We start from the raw sequence: 21,702 nt of genomic DNA, 5'->3' as shown, positions 1-21,702 counted from the left end.
GAGGTAAAAAGCATACCATAGGGAATATTGTCAATAATACTGTAATACACTTATTGTGGTATTTCATCATGTATACAGTTGCTGAATCACTATGTTGTATACGTGAAACTAATTTAATTTTATGTCAACTATACTTCAATTTTTAAAATAAGGTATACGACTGGGGAGAAATACATTCCAATTCAAAGACTTATTTCTTCAATTGAAAAATGGTCTGATTAAGTCAGATTTCTATGAACAGAATTTACTCTCTAAAAGAACTATTAAATGTTTGGATAATCCACTTACAATTTTTTTTTAATGTTTATTTATTTGTGAGAGAGAAAGAGACAGAGTGTGAGAGGGGGAGGGGCAGAGAGAGAGGGAGACACAGAATCCAGAGCAGGCGCCAGGCTCCAGGTGTCAGCGGTCAGCACAGAGCTCAACACAGGGCTCGAACTCAAGAACCATGAGATCATGACCTGAGTCGAAGTCAGATGGATGCTTAACTGACTGAGCCACCCAGGCACCCTTAAATAATCCACTTACAATAAAAAGAGACAGGGAGAGAGACACCACACTACCACTTAAGAGTAGGTTGCGCAAAAAAATACACTTACAAGTGATCAGTGCCATTCAACAGAACGTCCTATGATGATGAAAATATTCTGCATCTCTGCTGTTATAACAGGCAATAGCAAGATGTGTCTAATAAGGGCTTGAACTGTGGCTAGGACAACTAAGAACTGAATTTTTAATTTCATTTAATTCTAAAAAAAATATTTTCATATTTATTTATTTTTGAGAGACAGAGCACAAGTCGGGGAGGGACACAAAGAGAGGGAGACACAGAATCCAAAGCAGGCTCCTGGCTCTGAGCTGTCAGCACAGAGCCCAACATGGGGCTCAAATTCACAAACCGTGAGATCATGACCTGAGTCTAAGTCAGACCCTTAACAGATATCCAGGCACCCCTAATTTCATTTAATTCTAATTAATTTAAGTTTATAAACCCATGTGTAGCCAGTAGTATTGTATTAGACAGCAGTTTATAACAATGTATAGGATATACAAGGGAGAAGCACATGTTAAATGATACCATAAAGTTACAATCAGCAAAATTCAGATCAGATCAGACCGCAGGAACACTACCATTACTGAACACGAGATTTGAGTTTCTTCAACAACAAAAATTTGCAAGGAAAACAAAGGGAAAATGGAATGAGAACTTAGGGTAAAGAGACTTAAAATACATCAACTCATCGCAATGTATGAATCTTGTTTGAATCCCAATTCAAGCAGACTGACACAGATCTAACAGACAGGAAAACATGAACACTGGCTGGTATTTGATATTACAGAAATGCTGCTGATAACCACTGAGGCCGTGTGAGGACTACAAAGAGTTCATTACACTTTTCTCCCTGACCTTTTATATGTCTGAAATTTGTATAATAAAAATGTAATTTTAACAGTTCTCTATCAGGCCAGTCAGCCATCAAGCAAAATCTCCTTTTCTTCCATTACGAGAAGCACGACATCTCCAGTTCAAAAAAATAAAATAAAAAAATCAAGTACCTCTCATTGTCCAAAAATTTGTTATCAGTAACTGTGAAGCCATATGTCTCTCAGAGGTATAAATCTCCATTTTCTCTCCCAAGTTCAAACTTAGAAAATGACTCCTTCAATGTGTTGTCCAAAACTCTTAATCCCTAGAGATATTTCTTTACACTGTTCAGTCCCCTTGATAAATCATGAAGCGAGAGTATCAGTTATTGTGATCCAGCAAGGCAGCCCTCCATTCCATTCCAGAGTTACTATGGGAAGACAGCACAGCTATTAATGCATCCAAATATAGCCCTGGATCTACCCAGTACAAAGACCAACCACCACAACTCAGCTTGTCTCCCTAGCACCAACAGCAATTCTCCATGCACCTGTGCCTCCTTAGTTTTCTCAATGAGTTCATCTCCCCAGTTTGGGATAAGCCTTATATGGGCTATATAACGATAATGGTGGCAGATTCCTTGCTTCTTTTTTGATGTCTCTGTTTGTCACATTTATCCATTCTCCATTCTTATGGTTCAGTTTATTGATTCCCATGGACCATCTACCTCCTTACCATAGCAGAGGGTACAGGCACCTACTTCTATAAGATACCAATTCAACCTCAGTGGGCAGAACCCCACTCTTAAAATACAGATCCTGTAGCAACATGCTGCCTTTCTTCCTTTTCTGAGTCCTACTGTTGAATTTTTCAGCCTTGGTTTCAGGTTTTAATTCTTGCTTTTTTTCCTCCCATGTTACCTAGAATTCACTCTAATAAACAGCAACACAGAATAAATCTTTCAATAGTTTGTCTCTAAACACAGTTTCAAGTCTGCATTTAGTTCACATGTAATTATAGGTTACAGGCCCACACCTAGCTTCCCATTCCTCCTCACATTGGTTGGAGCATCAGATAGAATTTTCTAACCTCGTTAACAACCCTGTAACTTCTCTGGTGGGAGGTTATACATCTAGAATAAAGGGCTGGTACTTAAGTTTCTCCTCCTCAGATGTGTGACAACAGTTTCATCTCAGAGGCAGCAAGATAACATCAAAAGGCTTTTGCCAGCAATCTAGTAGCAATTATTACTTATGAACAGTGGGTTCTACATCAATGTGTTACCAAATAGAGAATCCTTCCCCTGCCCAACCCCTGAGAATTTTAGAGAAGTGCGTTTTTTTCCCTTAAAATTAAGTGTGAGGGGCGCCTGGCTGGCTCAGTCAGTTAAGCATCTGACTTGGGTTTCGGCTCAGGTCATGATCTCGTGGTTCGTGGGTCCAAGCCCTGCATCAGGCTCTGCACTGTCAGGGCGGGGCCTGCTGGGGATTCTCTTTCTCTCCCACTCTCTCTGCCCCTCTTCTGCTTGTGTGCTCTCTGTCTCAAAATAAATAAATAACTTAAAAAAAAAATTAGGTATGAGTCTACCTATTCACAGGCTTCAGGATTACTCAAAGTATTCAGTGTATAATTTCATTTAACTGCTCTTTCTCAGATTCTTATTCTTCATTACCAAACATACTAAATGCCTTTAGTTTGAATGTTTTAAACTGCATTATTACATGCCACCTGCCATCTGATTTCAGGAACACACACAAAAAGAAACATTTATTCTAGGATAAGAAATTAAATAAAGCCAACATTACTTGTAAAAAATAGGATTGGAGACTGGAAGCATGGCTCTAAACAGATGGCAGTTGTCTTTGGGAGAGTGGGAGTCCTTCAGAGCAAAGGACTATTATTAGATCAAGGAGTACTCACCTTGGCAGGAGTTTTAATCAGGGTCCAATTTCTCTGACCAGTTAGTAAAAGGAATTAACTGAGTGCTTTTGCCTGCCAATCTCCAGACAGAAGGTTAAATATAATACATAAAGAGATGATAACCTAGTCCTCCAGCTACTTCTAATCTAGCTGACAAGCCAGAATAAGAAATCTGTGACACAGCTGAAGAACACAGAACTGCAGTGGAAAAGATTATTCAGCACCCATATGCACGCATTTCACTGAAAGAAAGGGGGGGGAAAGGGCTCTTTGTTTTATTTTAATTTTATTTTGTATGTATGTATGTATGTATGCATGCATGCATGCATGCATGCATGCATTTATTTATTTATTTATTTATTTATTTATTTTGAGGATAGGGAGAGAGGCAGAAGGAGATGGAGAGAATCTTAAGCAGGCTCCAAGCCCAGCATGGAGCCAACTGCCCAGCACAGAGCAGAGGTGGGGCTCAATCTCACAACAAGTGAGATCATGACCCAAGCCAATCAAGATCAGATCAAGAATGGATGCTTAACTTAGTCACCCAGGTGCCCCAAGGGCTCAATACTTTAAACAAAATTGTGTCCAGTGGAACAAAACTGCCTTAGGGCCTGCTACAAGGGTGGAAATCAATACAACAGGATACTCCATCCACTCCCACCACCCCTTAGTTATTTTCTATCTTTTTACAAATTAGGGCTCTATAGGGTTTTGTCAAAAAAAAAAAAAAAAAAAAAAAAAAAAAAACCACACACACACACACACACACACGTTTAAAACCCACTGAACTGAAAGATCTCTAAGGTTCCTTCCAGTTTATAATGTTCCACAATTTTATGATGTCTCTATCAATTCTGACTTATCACTGAAAGCACCAGATTTTGAACAGATTGTTGAACATTCCGCATATTGTTCTTATAACGTCTACCTTAGGATGACATTATGTTGGTTTGGGAGAAACTGAAAACCTGGGTATCATGGCTTCAAGTGGCTTTAAGAAAGAATCAACAGAGATACTCACTCCTGAAAGTACTTATGGTAAAAAAAAAAATTGGTCAGTTAACAAAGTAACTGAAGACTTGGTAGATATAGGTGGTTGCCACTGTTGGTAACTATTCTCAAACTATTTAGTAACACTGCATCAATAGCAATTAATCTTAACACAAAAATATGTAGCTCCAGACATCACAACATAAATGAATTACACAGCAATACATTTAATGATAAGATTAAATCCCACTGTTCAATATAATAATTAAATGCCAACACCGACTTAAGGAAAAAATAAACCTCATTATGATGAAATAAATTCCTAAGACTGCTTGAACTGACTACAATATATACTACCATCAAAACAGAATTAAGTGGAAGCCTGTAAGTATTCTTCCAAAAGCCTGAACACAGTGAACTACATTACTTGATCCCTGCCTGTGTACTCATTTCTGCTACTGTAATTCCCATGGAGCATAACCAGTACCAATCATAACAAAAGAATCAAGTGAAGAGCCCAGGGAGATGCTCGGTTTTAGGAATCTCTAATCTGGTATAAATTCCACTCATAGGGAAAACAAAAATAGTTACTAGTGAGACAGTCATATATAGCTGAATTGTTCTTCTATTAGTTCACCCATCAAAAACTATTATCATTTGGCTCAAATATGAAATTTACACTGGTTCTGTTCATTAATGCCTTCAATTCTCTAAAGTATAAGTTTGAGTCATCCGTCTGGAAAGTTTGTACACACCACCTTCAGGAGTCTGCCTGTAGAGCTGCTGGAGCTCTTTTCAGAAGCACCCACACAGGTGCTACGAACAGGCGGGGGCATTTCAAGAACAGACTTGCCTTCACTCAACATGCAGAGACAGAATTTAGTACTACTAAGTAACTGCCCACCACTGCGCACATGCACACGTGTACACACGCAGTGGCACACACATACACGTGCACACACACACACAAAACTGAACAAGACAACATGAAAATGGACACAAAAACAAAACCCAAACAACAGAAAACAATTTATGGTTGGTGTTCCATTTAGCTATAAGACAGTATGTTCTACGGAAATTCATAGATATTAGGTAAACTTCAGTGGCAGATGTCTTTTAAAAAAAAGAGATATATAGGTATAATTGTGTTCTCAGAGGCGTCATCACCTGACAGACATCAGAACGGATGCCAGTTTTCCAAAATCCTTGACTACTCAGCTCCACAGTTACTTCTCGCCTCATTGTATTCTTCTGTCGTATTTTTTGGAGCGCTTCCTAAAAAAGAACTCATTACGTAAGTAACCTGACAGTTGTAAGGTAATATTAAGCCAAACATCAAGCATTAGACTATAAGCTGGATTCACTGAATATCACCCTTATATTCAGGTATTCAAACCTCTTTATGCCAAATTACAATATTTTATTTGAAATGAAGGCCAGGATCCTCAAAGCCTTGGGTGTAAGTCGGTCTTTCCTGGTAACTACATAAGAAAAAAAATCTAAACCAAATCGACTATTCTGGTGAGTTCAAGTAAAAAATGACCTTGTACTGATAAACAAAATGTGATGTTTGGGACTTAAAATCATCATGTAAAAATTATACTTATATCAAGCCTTATGTTAAGCATTTACATCTAAGAAAGACAATCAGTAAATTAACCTGCAACCCACCTAATTCTAAAAGTTGCTTCTAATTTGCAAAACCCTTACAAAAACTCTTGCAGGGGTACATTTTATTTTAAAAAGACAATGATTCAAAACTTTTGCAAGACATAATCAAGACTTTGCAAGACTCTTCCCTTTTACCTCCCTTCAAAAAACTAATTATAAAAAATAATTTTATATTTGTATGCTTACTCAATAAGAATCTCACAGGAACTCATCTCACAGGAACTCACAACAACAACTACTGCACCACTCCCACCATTAAGTGCCTACCACAGACCAAATACCATTGGGGGGAAAGTTCAATGGAGTATTTCAGAAGTCCACACAAGCACCTATTTCCCTGGGTCCACCAACAGAGAGAAATTTGAGTCAGCCTCTCTTAGCCTTGTTTCCCTCCTTTTTAATGAAGATGTCTGGCTCAAATCACAGGAAGTGGACAAGACCAGAATTCAAACGCTTTTCCCATCTTCAAAGTCTGGTTCTCTTATACTACCAAAGCAGAATAAAACTTCAATGAGATAAAATCTATGTTGACATTGAATCCACTTATTCTTAAAATTATGAATTAAGAATTAAAACATAAATAATCCTGGAATACAGGGATAATACTACCCATTAGTAAAAAATATGGAATTTGGGATATAAAACCTTAGAAGTTCACCCTACTAAACTAACAGACACATGGAAGATAATCTTTTACAACCTTAAGATGAAGAAACTTGAGTAAGACCCACGTTGTACTATATGCAGTCTAATTAATGATAAAAAACTGACCTAGCAAGTTTTAAAATTTGGAAAATTTCTAAAAGATACATTTATTCCCAATCGTAGGAATCCATGAAGAAACTGGCCTTTTTAGGGGGAAAATGCTTAGATACTGAAAGATGGAAAAGAAAATCAATCTATATACCAATGTGAGGAAAAAGTATGATATTTTTAAGTGTTTTTCCACCTTATTCTAGAAGAATGGTGTAATGCAATAATCTTGAAATAAATCTGAAGCACATCATCATTTATCACAGAACAGGATTTGATACCAACCTCCCTTTGTGCCAGCTTCTGTTTGTCAGTTTGTTTAACTTTGGGACTATTTGCTAGGAGGTGGCGAAGTTTCACATAACTCTTCCACAGTTTCTGGTACCTAAGGAAAAGGACAGACAGACATCTCAGACAAGGAGTATGAGAATCTGAAGTGCAATAAAACCAGTTGTTTTAATAGGCCTGCTGAATCATAAATTACATTCTTTTGGAGATCCTTAATGGTAACAAACCTTCATTCTAAGGAAGGATATGATTTGGGGGCAGTGGGGCAGGATGACCAAGAGTCATCTGGAACCTAGTAATTAAGTTCATTATTATAAGTCTGTGTTGAAAATGAGGTGTCACTATATGCCTGAATCTCTCTGGAAAGAATTCCAAAGAAACATAAAAACCAATAGAAATATGTATCATTTCTCATCATTACCTATTTTATTTAAATATGTACTTTCCGAGGTTGTTGAAAGAAAGATCCCTTACTTAACAAGGATACTGTCGGTCTCTGAACTGCCTACATTGAAAATAAAAGCTGGAGAATATTAGAAAAAAGAACCCCATCCATGCCAATACCCAAGCTACACAGATGTCTCCATTTCTCCACTGGAGAAGGAAAAAGACGAATGGTGTGCACCAATTTGTATTTACCATGACAAAAATAAGCTTATTTGTTGCAGCCAAATATGGGATAAGCTGGCTCAGTGTAAAGGATCCTGTTAAAGCGTCCTGGGAATGAAGAGAAATGCGGTCCTTTAGCAGCACACAGTCCTGCCATCGGAGAGTCCACGACAGCCTATCACATTCTACTAACATTTTTGACAAGAAGGGACTTTCAAAGAATTTTGTCATATTCAAACTGCTCCTTTCTTGGCCTTAGCTGGGTCTCTCCTTTTTGGTAACAATTTTTTAGAGAATGGAGGAAAGAAAGAAGTACTTACACAGTGCCTGGTTCACTGCTTCATACTTTTATCCAAAGGGGGGAAAAAAAGAACAAAACCCTTTAGCCTCTTCTAATGTATCAGCCAGAATTGTATTTATGAATTGAAAATCTCCCATGCCCTTTTCTCCCATTATGAATCCTTAAAAAAAAAAATTAAGTCAGGAAACCATTTTTTCGTTTGTTTAACGAGGTAGGAAATCCAAACACTTCTGAAGAATATAATGGAACTATTTCTATTCCCACACATCCTCAGCTTCTCCCAGAAAAACACTAACAAGCGAGTTGGAAAAACTCAAACGTGGAAAGTAACATCAATTCTAAGAGTCAGAAGTCATGCCTTCTCCTTAGAACACAACCTTTGACTTTGCATAGGATCCTGAGCTTATTAAGATGCCTCCCAAAATAGAACTCTGCATAAATCCGGCAGTGCTAGGAACCAACATGGTGTTACTTTCCTCTAGAGTACACTGGAAAAGTAAATAATAATAACAATAAATATTATAATGATGAATAAAGGAAAAGTTCCTTAAAGGTTAAAAACATACAGGACTCATGTTGACCAAAACTGCCAAGGATAATCCTATTGAATAATAATTACCTACAGTCAAATCAATAGAGAAAATAATTCTTCAGGAGCTACCAAAACGTGTTTCATTTGGTAACCTAAATTTGGAAACATGGCTCATTTCAGGTCTTAATTTTTTACAAAGAAAGCATCCACTAAAGGGTATTCCTCTGCTAATTCAGCTGTTAGTAGAAGGTGAAATTGGCTATGACAAACACTGAGAAATATCTTACTGTGGATCTCCTGCATAACTCAACTGTGCAGGGCGTATCCCAAAATGGACGATAATCGGAAAAGTAATCACATCAGGGTTGAACTGTTCACGATCCAGTTGATCAATGCGGACAGAGCTAGGTTTCTAGAGAGAAAAATCAAAGCCGTTTATTCCCATAAGAAGACTTTCAATATTGACTTTAACCTAAGTAAGGAAGAAATTAATCGGGTTTTTTTCTGGGAAAGCCTCATCCCCCAAGGGAAAATGTCATTTAAAATACTTTAATCATAGCAGCTATTCTATATAAAAACTATAATGTCATCCCTGTAAATGAGTCTATGCCATTTGGCATAATGAACAATGAGTCTGTCCTTTTTTGTAGTCCACATAGAAACCTTTAAAAATTAAACTTTTAAAAGGACACCTAGTCAGATATAACTTTTCCTTAACCTCTCTAAAGACATAGGGGAAATATTCCACATTACAGGGAAGAAATGTGCTGGCTTATTCTGTTTCATTTCACATATCAAATGAATGGCTTACTTCTACTCAGGGTACACAGATGCCTCTCTCCATATTTTTTTCCATTAGTTCTCTATGTACCTTGTTTTTTCCTTTCTTTTGTTTAAATTGCAGTAGAATTCATATATATCATTATATTGGTTTCAGGTATAGGACATAATAATTCAATATTTGTATACACCATGAAATGATCACCACAGTCTAGTTAGCAACTGTCACCATACAAAGCTACAAAATTTTTTCTTATGATAAGAACCTTCAAGATCTTTTCTTGGCAACTTCCAAATATGCAACACAGTATTACTGACTTATACTCACTATGCTTTACATTACATCGCCATGACTTATATATTTTATAACTGAAAGTGTATACCTCTTGATCCCCTTCACTCATTTTGCCCACTCCCCTTCCTCTCTGGCAACCATCAATCTGTTCTCTGTATCTAAGTTTGGCTTTGCTTTGTCCATTCATTTTGTTTTTTGATTTCACATGTAAGGGAAATCATACAGTGTTTGTCTTTTTCTGGGACTTATTTCACTTAGGGTAATACCATCAAGGTCCATTCATGTTGTTGTAAATGGTAAGATTTTATTCTTTTTTATGGCTGAGCACTATTCCATTGTGTGTGTGTATTCATCTACTGATGAACACCGATTTTTTTCCGTATCTTGACTACTGTAAATAATACCGCTAGAACATAAACGTTCATATCTTTTTGAATTCGTGGTTCTGTTTCCTTCAAATAAATACTCAGAAGTGGAACTCATGGGTCATGTGGTATATTTTCAGTTTTTTGAGGAACCTCCATACTGTTCTCCACAGTGACTGCACCAATGTACACTCCCAATAGTATACAAGGGTTACTTTTTCTCCACACCCTCACCAACACTTGTTATTTCTTGTCATTTTGGTAACAGCCATTCTGAAAGGTACAAGGTGACAATTCATGATTTTGATTTGCATTTTCCTAATGATTAGTGATGTTGAGCATCTTTTCATATGCCTGTTGGCCATTTGTATCTTCTCTGGAAAAATGTCTATTCAGATCTTCTGTCCATTTTTAATCAAATTATTTGGGTTTTTTGGTTATTGAACTGTGTGAGTTCTTTATATATTTTGGATATTAACCCTTTATTGGATATCTGATTTGCAAATATCTTCTCCCATTCAGTAGGTGGCCTTTTCATTTTGTTGATGATCTCCTTCATTGAACACAAGTTTTTCAGTTTGATGTAGTTCCATTTGTTTACTTTTGCCTTTGTTGCCTTTGCGTTTTTGGAGTCCGGTACGAAAACATCATTGCCCAGACCAATGCCAAAGAGATTCCACCTATGTTTTCCCCTGTAAGTTTCATGGTTTCAGATCTTACATTCAAGTCTTCAGTCCATTTTGAGTTAATTTTTGCATATGGCATAGGTAGTGGTCCAATTTCATTCTTTCACATGTGGCTGTCCAGTTTTCCCAACACCATTTATTGAAAAGACTTCCTTTCCCCATTGTATATTCTTGCCTCCTTTGTCATAAATTAATTTACCATATATGCAGGAGTTTATTCCCAGGCTCTCTATTCTGTTCCACTGATCATTGTGTCTATTTTTCTTTTTGCTAATGCCATACTGTTTGATTACTATAGCCCTGTTGTATAGTTTGAAATCAGGGAACATGATGCCTCCAGCTCTGTTCTTTCTTAAGACTGTTTTGGCTAGTCAAAATCTTTTGTGGTTCCACACAAATTTTAGGATTGTTTATCCTATTTCTGTGAAAAATGCCATTAGAATTTTGATAGGGGTTGCACTGAATCCACAGATTTCTGTGAGCAATATGGACATTTTAATAATATTAATTCCAATCCATGAGCACAGAACACCTTTTCATTTGTGTCTTCAATTTCTTTCATCAACGTCTTACAGTTTTCAGAGGACAGGACTTTCACTTCCTAGTTTCAATTTCCTCCTAGGTGTCTTATTCTTTTGATGTAATTATAGATGGGACTGTTTTCTTAATTTCTCTTTCTGATAGTTTGCTGTTAATATATAAAAATCCAACAAATTTTTATGTGTTGATTTTTTTTTACCCTACAACTACACTGAATTCACTTATTGGTTCTAACAGTTTTTTGGTGGAACCTTTAGAGGTTTTCTATATATAAAGTCATATCATCCACAAATAGTGACAGTTTTACTTCTTCCATACAATTTGGATGCCTTTTATTTCTTTTTCCTGCCTAACTGCTCTGGTAGGACTTCCAATACATGTTGAATAAAAGTGAGCATCCTTGTCTTACTCCCGATCTTATGTATTCCTTTAATTCTACACCTTTAAAATAGAAGGTATGGTGGTACAAAAACCAAATGGTTAAGCTTCTCATTATGTCCATGGAGAACACTTTTTAATTTTAATAGAAGCCTCATTTTTTTTATTCTAATACAGGAAGAAGTGAACAGGTGCTTCCTTCTTCAGTTAACAACATACTGTTTGTGAAATACCTTTCTTTCATCCTAAAAGGTGAAGTTTGTGAAAAGATGGTAAAAGCTATTATATAACCTCCTTGCTTATAATCCAGCTCTCACAGCAGTCCCTAATTAGAAACTAAACTCTTTGACTCAGCTGCTTTAGAGCCAAATGCCACAGAGTTGATCCACGTGGAGGCCAATAAGATTCATTCTGCCATACAGCAATGCCCACAGTCAGAGTCTGGTTGGTGGCCTGGTTTAACCAGGACAGAGGGGTTTCAATGGTAAAACTGAGAAAACCCCCAGCAACTGAAACAAGCTGGTTACCCTACCCATAATTGTAGCCCCACTCAGCCATCTGACAAATCCAAGTAAGTGACAAAATAAATACATCTGTGTAAATTCATACACATTAGAAAACAATGTATACTTAAGTTTTAAAAGAATATTTAAATGTCACTTAACAGTCAAAAGTTCACTAGTATTTGGAAAAGTTGAACTCTGCTCTCAAAATTAATAAACTTCTTGGAGAAGATTTTCTAGAAACAGGTAACCTAATATGAAATTATTTAAACGCCCATCATCAGTAGCAACATGTTATTTATGTCTAAGAAATGTTACCAAGATTTTGTATATCTAAGCAGCAGGATACAGTTTTAAAAGAGGAATCGCACAACTGAAAATGCCAGTGAATTATTCATGTTTTCATGATTTTAAACACCATGCTATGGCATCAACCAAAGAAATTGTGATTTAAAATATCTATAGCATCTCTAAATTTACAGAGGGGCAAGATGAAATAAGTTCTAGACTTTGGCCACACCCTACAATATCCATCATACCAGCTTTGAGGAAGAATAAAAAAAAGTTCTTGCTAATGACCAAAGTATTCCCTGGCAGAGGCAAAGTGCCTCAGGAGGGAGATTAATTCTTTTAAGTTCTGCAGCAATAAAGTACTTAATGTGACCATAATGGCTTGAAAAATTTAATAAAGTCTCCAATATTCTTACCACTGGGTAATCTTTCAAAGCAAGCACTGCAGAGGATAAAATGTGATGCCATATCTACTCTGCTCTATTCGCAAAAGATATAATGAAATGATGTTTCCATGATACTGAATTTCAGAATATTTTCCTCCTTTAAACATATTTTTATTAATTTTAACATGTCACCAAGTCTGGCACCCAAACTTATCTTTCTTAATTTATTTCTGATTACTTCCCAACATAAACCTTTCATCCTGATTAATCTGGTTTCATTATCTTCAAAACTGGCCATTTATCCTTCCAAGTATATGAATTTATTCATGCCAATAAATTCTACAATTTCTCGATTCCTTAAAGACCTCCCTGTAGCCTTTATGAAGTATCCCTGGCAGCCTGGTCCAGGGATCCCGCCTGAAACTACAGGCCTTCTTGATTGGCTTTTCGACTGACTAGTCCACTGATTCAACAATTCATCGCAGACTACTTTCACATGGCTATGCCACGAGTTTGTGCCCGGACAAACAACATATATAATCTATGTACTTCACTAACACCTAGCTCAAACAGTAGTCCCTCAACAAAGGAGCTAAATGATAATCATGGCAATGGAGTAAATATCCTCAATGCCTTTGGCTCAAAAATAAGCAATGGATGAATCAGAAAAGCACTGCGGGATTTTTTTTTAAACTAGAGATCCTTGGGCCCCATACTTGAAGTATATATGGGTGGGGACAGTCAGGGCATTCTTACATTTTCAAAAGCTTTCCAACTGATTCTAGGATTTTAGGAAATGTTAACCATTCTGTGGAAGGAAGCCCCAGGGTGAAAGTGTTCCCAAAGTGTCTACTACAGATCATGAGACTCTTCAGGCAGACCCACCAAGATGAAAAGGTGTGTCTCCCACCACCGTCACCCCCACCCATCCTCTGACCCCACTTTAAAACTGGCAGAAGAAATGTAAATTAATGCAACTATTTAAGAAGAAAAACCAAATTCACAGTTATATTGTCATAATGCTATGACTTATAGATTTTAGAGTTACTTTAACAATTATTTATGTGGCCTAACAATGTAATTGTAAAAACTGTATGATTAAGTTTTAAACAAGTTTTATGTTTAAACATATTTTTATTAAGCACTTTCACTGTCTAAATTTGTTTGAAACAATCAGTATTAGCTGGAATGTTTGATTTGTAAATAGTAACATTTTGTCTGTACAGATGTTACTGTCATGCTAGAAAAAGTTGATCCAGAGTTTTTATTTTTATGAATCAAGGCTATTAAACAATTTGGCAGCCTTTTAAAAACAACAGCTTTGTTTAAATAGATTACTGTTTCTTTACATAAAAATATTTTAATTCTCCATTTCTGGAAAACTTTATCCTGATAAGAAGCCAATATATAATTATTTTATGATTACAGTAACATACTTTAGAGAAAAAACTTTTAATTCATATAAATATACAAAAGAGCATTTTCTTTATAAGAGAATCTATTTAACTTTTGACTTTCTGCTCTTAATATTTTCATTTTTACTTCAAGAATTAACATTACAGGCTAATTTTTAGAAAAAAAAAATAAGAAACAAAGAAATGGGAAATATTGGTAATAAGTATGGCAAAGGATCAATGAAAAAGGACAAGTATCACAAAAGAAAATTAGACAAGAGATAGTAATAGGTCATTATCAAAAGAAAACATGAAAGGCCAAGAAACATTTAAAATACCAATTTTTGCTAGAACCAAAATACATACTGAACTACATAATTTTTCCCCCGGGTAAATTGATAGTATTTTTGTTAAACTAGTACACTATAACCAATATGGAGACATGGGCATGCTCATATACTCCCGGTCAAAGTGCAAATTTTAGAACCTTTCTAGAAGGCAATTTACAACATGTATCAAAAGTCTTAAAAACGTGCGTATCTTCAGGGGCTCCTGGGTAGCTCAGTCAGTTGAGCATCCAACTCTTGGTTTCAGCTCAGGCCATGATCTCACAGTTTCATGAGTTTGAGTCCCCTGTCGGGCTCTGCACTAACAGTGTGGCGTGTGCTTGAGATTCTCCCTTTCTCTGCCCCTCCCCTGCTCACACTCTCTGTCTCTCTCAAAATAAATAAATAAAAACTTTTTAAAATGTGTATATCTTCAGCCTACTAATATCATTTATGGGACTTCTTCCTAAAATATTAAACGGACACATAATCAATGATACATACATATTTATGTATATATGTGTTTATACATGCATATACAAATTCACTACAGCACTATTTGTGACAGCAAAACTCTGGAAGCAACCTAGGTGTCCAATAATAGGGGGTAAATTAAATAACTTAGGAGACTTTTCAAATTATACTCATAAAGAAATTAAGACTATGAAAAATTAATTTTGTGGTTGTTTCTGGAAGAGGAAGAAAAGAAAAACATCTGAATATTAATATTTAATTGTATGATGCCAATTTTGTTTTAAAACAATATGAAAGTCTCTAAAGAGGTTAGAAAAGTAAATAGTAATATCTCTGGAAAATGGAACCATGGATAACTTTTATTGTCTTCTCTGGGATGTTTTCTCTATTATCTTAATTTTCTATAGTGAAGTATGTTACTTTTATACTCAGAAAAAAATCAGATATGAACATATCTAAAAACTTTTAAATTCTCCATAACGGGCAAAATTTACTAATCAGAGAAATTTACTACTCAATATGACTACCTTGTCAATTTTTTTTATTTACTAAATATTTAAAAGGAAAAATTACTTGGGGCACCTGGGTGGCTCAGTCATTAAGCACCTGACTCTCGATTTCAGCTCAGGTCATGATCTCATGGTTTGTGGAATCAAGCCCCACAATGGGCTCTGTGCTGACAGTGTGGAGCCTGATTAGGGTTCTGTTTCCCTTTCTCTCTGCCCCCCCAAATAAATAAATAAACATTAAAAAAATAAAATGAAATTTAAAAAAGGGAAAATTATTCAAAGGACAAGAATGAATACTTAAAACTTTTAAAATGTTTTGTTACTGTTTTTGTCAACATTCAAACCTGGAAAGAGTCTCAGAACATGTAATTCAGTCTCAGAACGTGAAAGCACCAGAACATACCGTTCCAGGGTTGGTGACGATCATGCCTTTGCATTCTTCTGCGTATTTCTGCCATTCAAGTTCTTCCCACTGAAGCATATTGGCGATCTCCTCTTCGGGAACCAGGGCTTTGCTACACCGTAATAAGTAAAGGAGAATCTGGTGCATGGACAGCACTTCCTTTCCTCCATCTAGAGTAGGAGTGGAAAGAGAGGGAAAAATAAGGCTACTTAACAGCCAATCATCAGCCGAATAAGGAAAAACAAAACAATAAGGGGAAAAAAGGACATTTATAAAAAAGAAATTTAGAATTTACATTGTTTAACCAGGTGCCAAATAATACAAAAGCCATTTGTTTCACTGATGAACAGTGCTCATAAACCATCTCATTTACTAAAATGGCAACAACAACATTATAAATGATAAAAGGCTCCATTTGTGAGGCATGAATATAAAAAAAGTGCCTACCTAAATAAATTTAAAACCACCTAGCATAAAGAGCCACAGTTTATAATATACAGAACTATGTTATGTCTTAAATATTTTATCATTCCTTCTAAGGTAACAGATGAAAGCTCTTTAGAAGTGATGTTACTGTCTTAAGGAAATTCTAAGCTTTTATGAGGTATTTATGGATGTTTCCAATAAGCTATTGTTGCATTATGGTCTAATTTTTTGGTGCTAATGTGCTGCACCTGCCGTGATGAATAGCACTAAAAAGCCTGTACTAATATCATGAAGATCATTATGGAGTTAGTACACGGAAAAAATACCAAGTACTCTGAAGCTTACAGAAGCATATATTACCAAGTACAGAGCATAAAAACAACAAAGGACATAATTAAAGTACCTTGGAAAGAGCCAATTAATCTGGTACTTGATGAACCAAAGACATTAATATAATGTGGCCATTAATTTTGTGTTCACATGCTTCTGCCGTCTCTTTGGGCTTAACTTCTTGACCAATGTATGCAACCACCTTGTACCCCTTTTCTTTGCCTAATCTCGACCCAAGGAAGGACAAGAGGTCTGAAGGTATGGGGAACAATGACCACCCTCCCCAGGTCAGGAGATATGCTAGGAACTGCAACATAGGGCCAAACACTTCATGGAGAAACAAGGGGACCAAGATGATGGGGATGGGTGGGCACAGATGAGAGTGTCCTATTTGTGCTAGAGGGATTAGTGGTACCCAAGGAATTTGGGTTACTAGAAAGAGGATAAAAGATCTTTATATAAGTTGCTGTGAGATAAGAGCCTGGACAGGATTACACATCTGAGAAAGAAGAAAGTAAAGATCAAAATTCCTTTTTGATCTGTATTTTTTTTTACATCTCAGATGCTGTTATGGAACTGGACAGCATTGCTGCTCTAGAGCTACTATATATGTAGGCATGCATTCATTCACTAAATACTTGCTTATATGAAGTAAGTATTTACTGAGCACCTATTATGCAGCAGGCACTCTTCTAGACCCTGGAGACACAATGGTGACCTAAACAGCTAAAACCCCCTATATTCCAGAGAAGGGAAAGAGACCATAAAAAACAACTACATGACAGAGCAGGTCAAGATGAACATTCTTCCGTGAAGCAGAATCAAAATGGGCAAGGCACTACGGCTGTATTTAAAATGGTGGTCAGGAAACGAGTCTTCAAACAGGTGTCATGTGAGCAAAGACTAGAAAGAAGCAGAGGAACCCACCATGCAGCAATCTGGGAGAAGAGTGTCTCAGACAGAAAAAAACAGCAGAAGTCCTATGGAAAGCGGGACCGATGTGTTCTAGGAACTGCAAAGAGGCCACCGTGGATGGAGTGAAGTAAGGAACAGAGTACGGAAGAGGTGGCAGGGAAGTCAGATCTTGCACAGCTTTTACAGAGCACACTAAGAGCTCTGCATTCTATTCTCACAAGGGAGCAGGGTTTTTACCATTATGTGCCAGGCACTACGAGTGGTCCCCTGTCACAGCCATGGAAAAAAACAAACAAAAACACAAGCTCCAGGTCCTCAAGACATATATGTAAGCTAATAATGATTAATCACAATGGTTCCTAGAGGAATCTTCATAGATAGCATTCTGAAAACAGAGTTCCCTTAATCAAAGATAGAGTCTCCAAAAAAGAAAAAAGAAAGAAAAAAGAAAAAGTCCAAGAAGTGACTAAAATACAATCAACCCACATGAGGACATGCTCCACCTACTGATTCAGAATACTGCTCACAGCAGCGAAATCTTTTTATGCCTCATGACAAAACATCTGCTTTAAATCCAAGAGTCACCTTTGATTAACAAACTTCCACTGTTAAGGGCATATTTCTCAGAGTCTGTCCCAAAAACATTTCAATCTCCCTGCATATAAGATGTCTTCCTCAATCCATGATGTTCCCCTCTTTGCTAAGGAGCCCGGCAAAGCCACAATGCCTCTCTGTCTGAGCCCCCCGTGGTCTCTACTTCCAGGGGGTCTGAGGCAAACAGATGGACAAGAGAACTTTAAAACCAGAATACGCTGATGTATGCTACATGTGTATACATACTGAACAGCAGAGAGAAAGGAACCCTAGAGAGCCCCGAGAAGAACTACCACACTGATAGATTCACTAGGAACCAAGAAAAGAACAAAATAATATTTGGCTCATAATCTCTACATTTGGTAGTACCCCTAAAGAGAACTCTGAGCCTACAAGGATCCAACAGAAGCCCAGGATGCCATAGGAAGGTGGAGAGTGTTGTTCTGTTATAAGGATTAGAAAAAAACACTCAGATTTTATTTGGGGAGACTGGTGTACGGTGGAAGGAGCAAATACATGCAACGCCAGGTATACAAAAGAGCACTAGAACCTCCCTACTAGCAGTTACGGAGGGCTGACTTCCTAGCCCCGCAAAGAGAAGTGAAATAGAATTTGCAGCTACGAGCATGGAACTAGAGGGTATTATCCTAAGCAAAATTAGTCAGTCAGAGAAAGACAAATATCATATGACTTCACTCATATAAGGACTTTAAGACACAGAACAGATAACACAAGGGAAGAGAAGCAAAAATAATACAAAAACAGGGAAAGGGACAAAACATAAGAGACTCTTAAATATGGAGAACAGAGGGTTACTGGAGGGGTTGTGGGAGGGGGGATGGGCTAAATGGGTAAGGGGCATCAAGGCATCTACCCCTGAAATCACTGTTGCACTATATGCTAACTTGGATGTAAATTTAAAAATAAATAAATAAACAAACAAAACAAAACAGCAATGAAATAGACTAAGTGCTATGAATTTAAAGCAAAAAGTCTAAAAAAACAAAAAGTTTTGGAAGAGGGGAATACCTGAGCCTACAAACCAAGGGCAAAGCCCAATTTAGAAGAATACCAGCAAAATAAAGAAAAAAGGCCACCAAATGCTCCTAAGAATGCTTTTACCTAGTTCACATACAAAGCTGCTAATGAGAAAAGAGAGCTTTATAGCAGCATCAAAACTAGAGCCATGTAAAAACATACACATCGGTGCAAAGTCGGTGATGCTGAAGGAGAAATTGTAAATCCATGCTGAAACCTGCTAAATATTTTAAATGGCAACTAACACCTAAAAAGATAGGTATTTACCACTGTGACAAAGCAGAAACTCAGGACAGATAACCGGAGATGAAAGTTTTACCCAGGGGAGGATCAAGGCACTACTCCAGGTCCAGTACTGGGGCGCAATCCTTGTGGAATGTAAGAAAAGGAAGATGAGACCAGAGTCCTGCCAGAGCCTGCGGGGCAAGGGCTGCATCCCTCACACCCAGCCCGGTAAAAAAGTCACTCCATAAATACTTGTGGAATGATTTTCTGAAGCAGATAAATAACATGGCCACTTGCTCACAGACTGCCATGAATTTACTAATGTTAATGAATTGGCTCTTTTGGTTTGTCTGTTTTGCTACATGTTTATGTTGGGGATTTATGGAACTATGTCACTGAGGGCTAGGAAGTAATTTTTATCTCATTGGCTGAGATAAATAGGACATGATATAAATGAGAAATGAGAGCGGGTAAGCTAAGGTTAGCAGGAATTCTGCCAGCACTGGGACTGGAGCTGTGACAACGGCTCATTATTCGGGAAGAACTGGAGTTTGTGTTTCGGGGAATGAATCTGGACAGTCATTAACGAACTGACAGACTTTATAAACTGTTTCTCAGAGACCCAATTCTCTCAGCTTATATTGCTTGATTATTTATATGGGGGGGGGGGGACAATTTGTTAGGGAATCTGTGTTAAGAATATGGCTGGTTAAACAAGTATTTTTCAATGGTGTAATAGTTATTTTAAGAACTATAAAAATACCTTCCTCTTTCCTACATAGAGAATAACTGTATAACTGCATTATTATGTTTCCTGTATATTCCTGCTAACATGTCTTCACATAATCTCAACTTTTGAAAATGTGTATTAACAGGTATTTTCTAAACTCCCCCCTCAAAAAATCACTCTCCAAATAGAAAGTTATATTAAGATGCTATATCAATTGATGTTTTTATCCCACTACACTTGGCCCCCTGGGAATTTTGAGATAGTCTCCCTCTCTGGCTCTCTCTCAGCCATGCCTTGAAAACTGCTTCTCCAGAATGGGGCAATTTCCAGAAATCAATTTGCAAGGTAATAAACAGATTTGCAAAACGGATTCAGGAATTCCGAGGGTTTACTACAGTGATGATGTAAGCAATGACCAGGTTTCCCAGAAGTACAGCTTCCTGTCTTGAATTATACCCTGCCTTGGCCCCAGGTAGAGCAAGAATAAAACCTTTAATTCAAGAAGAGCTCTTATCAATAGTCTGGCTACCAAAGGTAGAGGTAGGGATTGGAAAGAAACAAAAACTTGAGAAAATCCTTAAAATCTCAATAAACTAGTTGCTCTGTGATTTGACTCCTGGTAAACTGGCCTGCATTAAATAATCCTTGGTTTAAACTATAAGCTTAATTTTGGATAAATCTGTATGGAGCAAATGAAACCGCTGTCTTCAAAACTGTGTAAACTGGGGAACTAAAGAAAAATTATGATGACTGATACACTGTCAATTAGATATAATAAATTGATATAAATGAAAAGTAAATGAGAATGAGAGGATCATGAAATACCTGAAATATATGAAAGCTGCTCTTTCTCATAAGAGTTCAAGTAAGATGCAGACAATCACCATGAGATTACATTTTGCCTGTCAGATAGACAAACTATAAAAGACATAATATCCAATGTGGACAGATACATAGAAAAAGGATACTGTTAAAAATGTTGGTTAGAACTACCTATTATGTCCTTTCTAGAGAACATGTGGGCAACATCTTTCTAGATTTAAAATGTGCATACTGTCTTAACAAATAATTTCACTTCTAGAACTCTAGCTCATAGAAGATGTACAAGACTATTGTTGAAGTATTCATATGTACTGGAGAAAAGAACAGAGATCTCTAAAATATTCGTCACTAGAGGAACTGTCCAAAAAATTAATGTCCATTCATACTACAGAATGCTATGAAGGTGTTAAAGAATAAGGCAATGTATTTTTATAGCGGATGTCTGAAATAGTCAAGTAAAAAAAGGCAAGCTGTATAACATATTTAGTGTTATCCCACTTGAAGAAGAAAAGCATAATTTTCCCTATATGGATTAAAACGAATACAAACCAAACCATTTATAGCACCTACTCATTTTCACCCTTCTAGAAGGGGATGTTTACTTTTTTGCTTTACACACTTTTGTATTATTTGTGTACATACACACACACACACACACACACACACACACACACACACACAGTTGAGCCAATAAAAGGTAAAGGTAACACTTCAATTCTGTGAAGAAAGAATGATCTTTCCAATAAATGGTGCAGGGTCAACTGGATGTCCATATTTAAAAAAAGGAATCTTGATTCTTATACCAATTAGAGAAACAAATTTTGAGACATATTAAAGATCTAATTTCTAGAAAATACAGGAG

At 36.8% G+C, this 21,702-nt stretch overlaps 1 protein-coding gene across 7 annotated transcripts in view; it reads right to left on the bottom strand.

Moving 5' to 3' along the window:
* The window catches only part of DROSHA (drosha ribonuclease III), a 125,192-nt gene that overhangs the window by 56,777 nt on the left and 46,713 nt on the right, over positions 1-21,702 (bottom strand). For 6 of the 7 annotated variants that reach the window (XM_042952709.1, XM_042952717.1, XM_042952701.1 and 3 more), the window contains 4 exons: positions 15,761-15,930; positions 8,718-8,842; positions 6,986-7,085; positions 5,444-5,551 (listed from right to left, as the gene is read on the bottom strand). In XM_042952709.1, the coding sequence (XP_042808643.1) occupies positions 5,444-5,551; positions 6,986-7,085; positions 8,718-8,842; positions 15,761-15,930 (503 nt within the window). The remainder of the gene's footprint in view (positions 1-5,443; positions 5,552-6,985; positions 7,086-8,717; positions 8,843-15,760; positions 15,931-21,702) is intronic. The other variant, XM_042952722.1, reaches the window with a different exon arrangement.

This window comes from Panthera leo, chromosome A1 (genome assembly GCF_018350215.1).
Source record: "Panthera leo isolate Ple1 chromosome A1, P.leo_Ple1_pat1.1, whole genome shotgun sequence".
NCBI classification, from domain to species: domain Eukaryota; kingdom Metazoa; phylum Chordata; class Mammalia; order Carnivora; family Felidae; genus Panthera; species Panthera leo.
The sequence above is the reverse complement of the archived record's forward strand: the minus strand, read 5'-3'. Positions and strand labels throughout refer to the sequence as shown.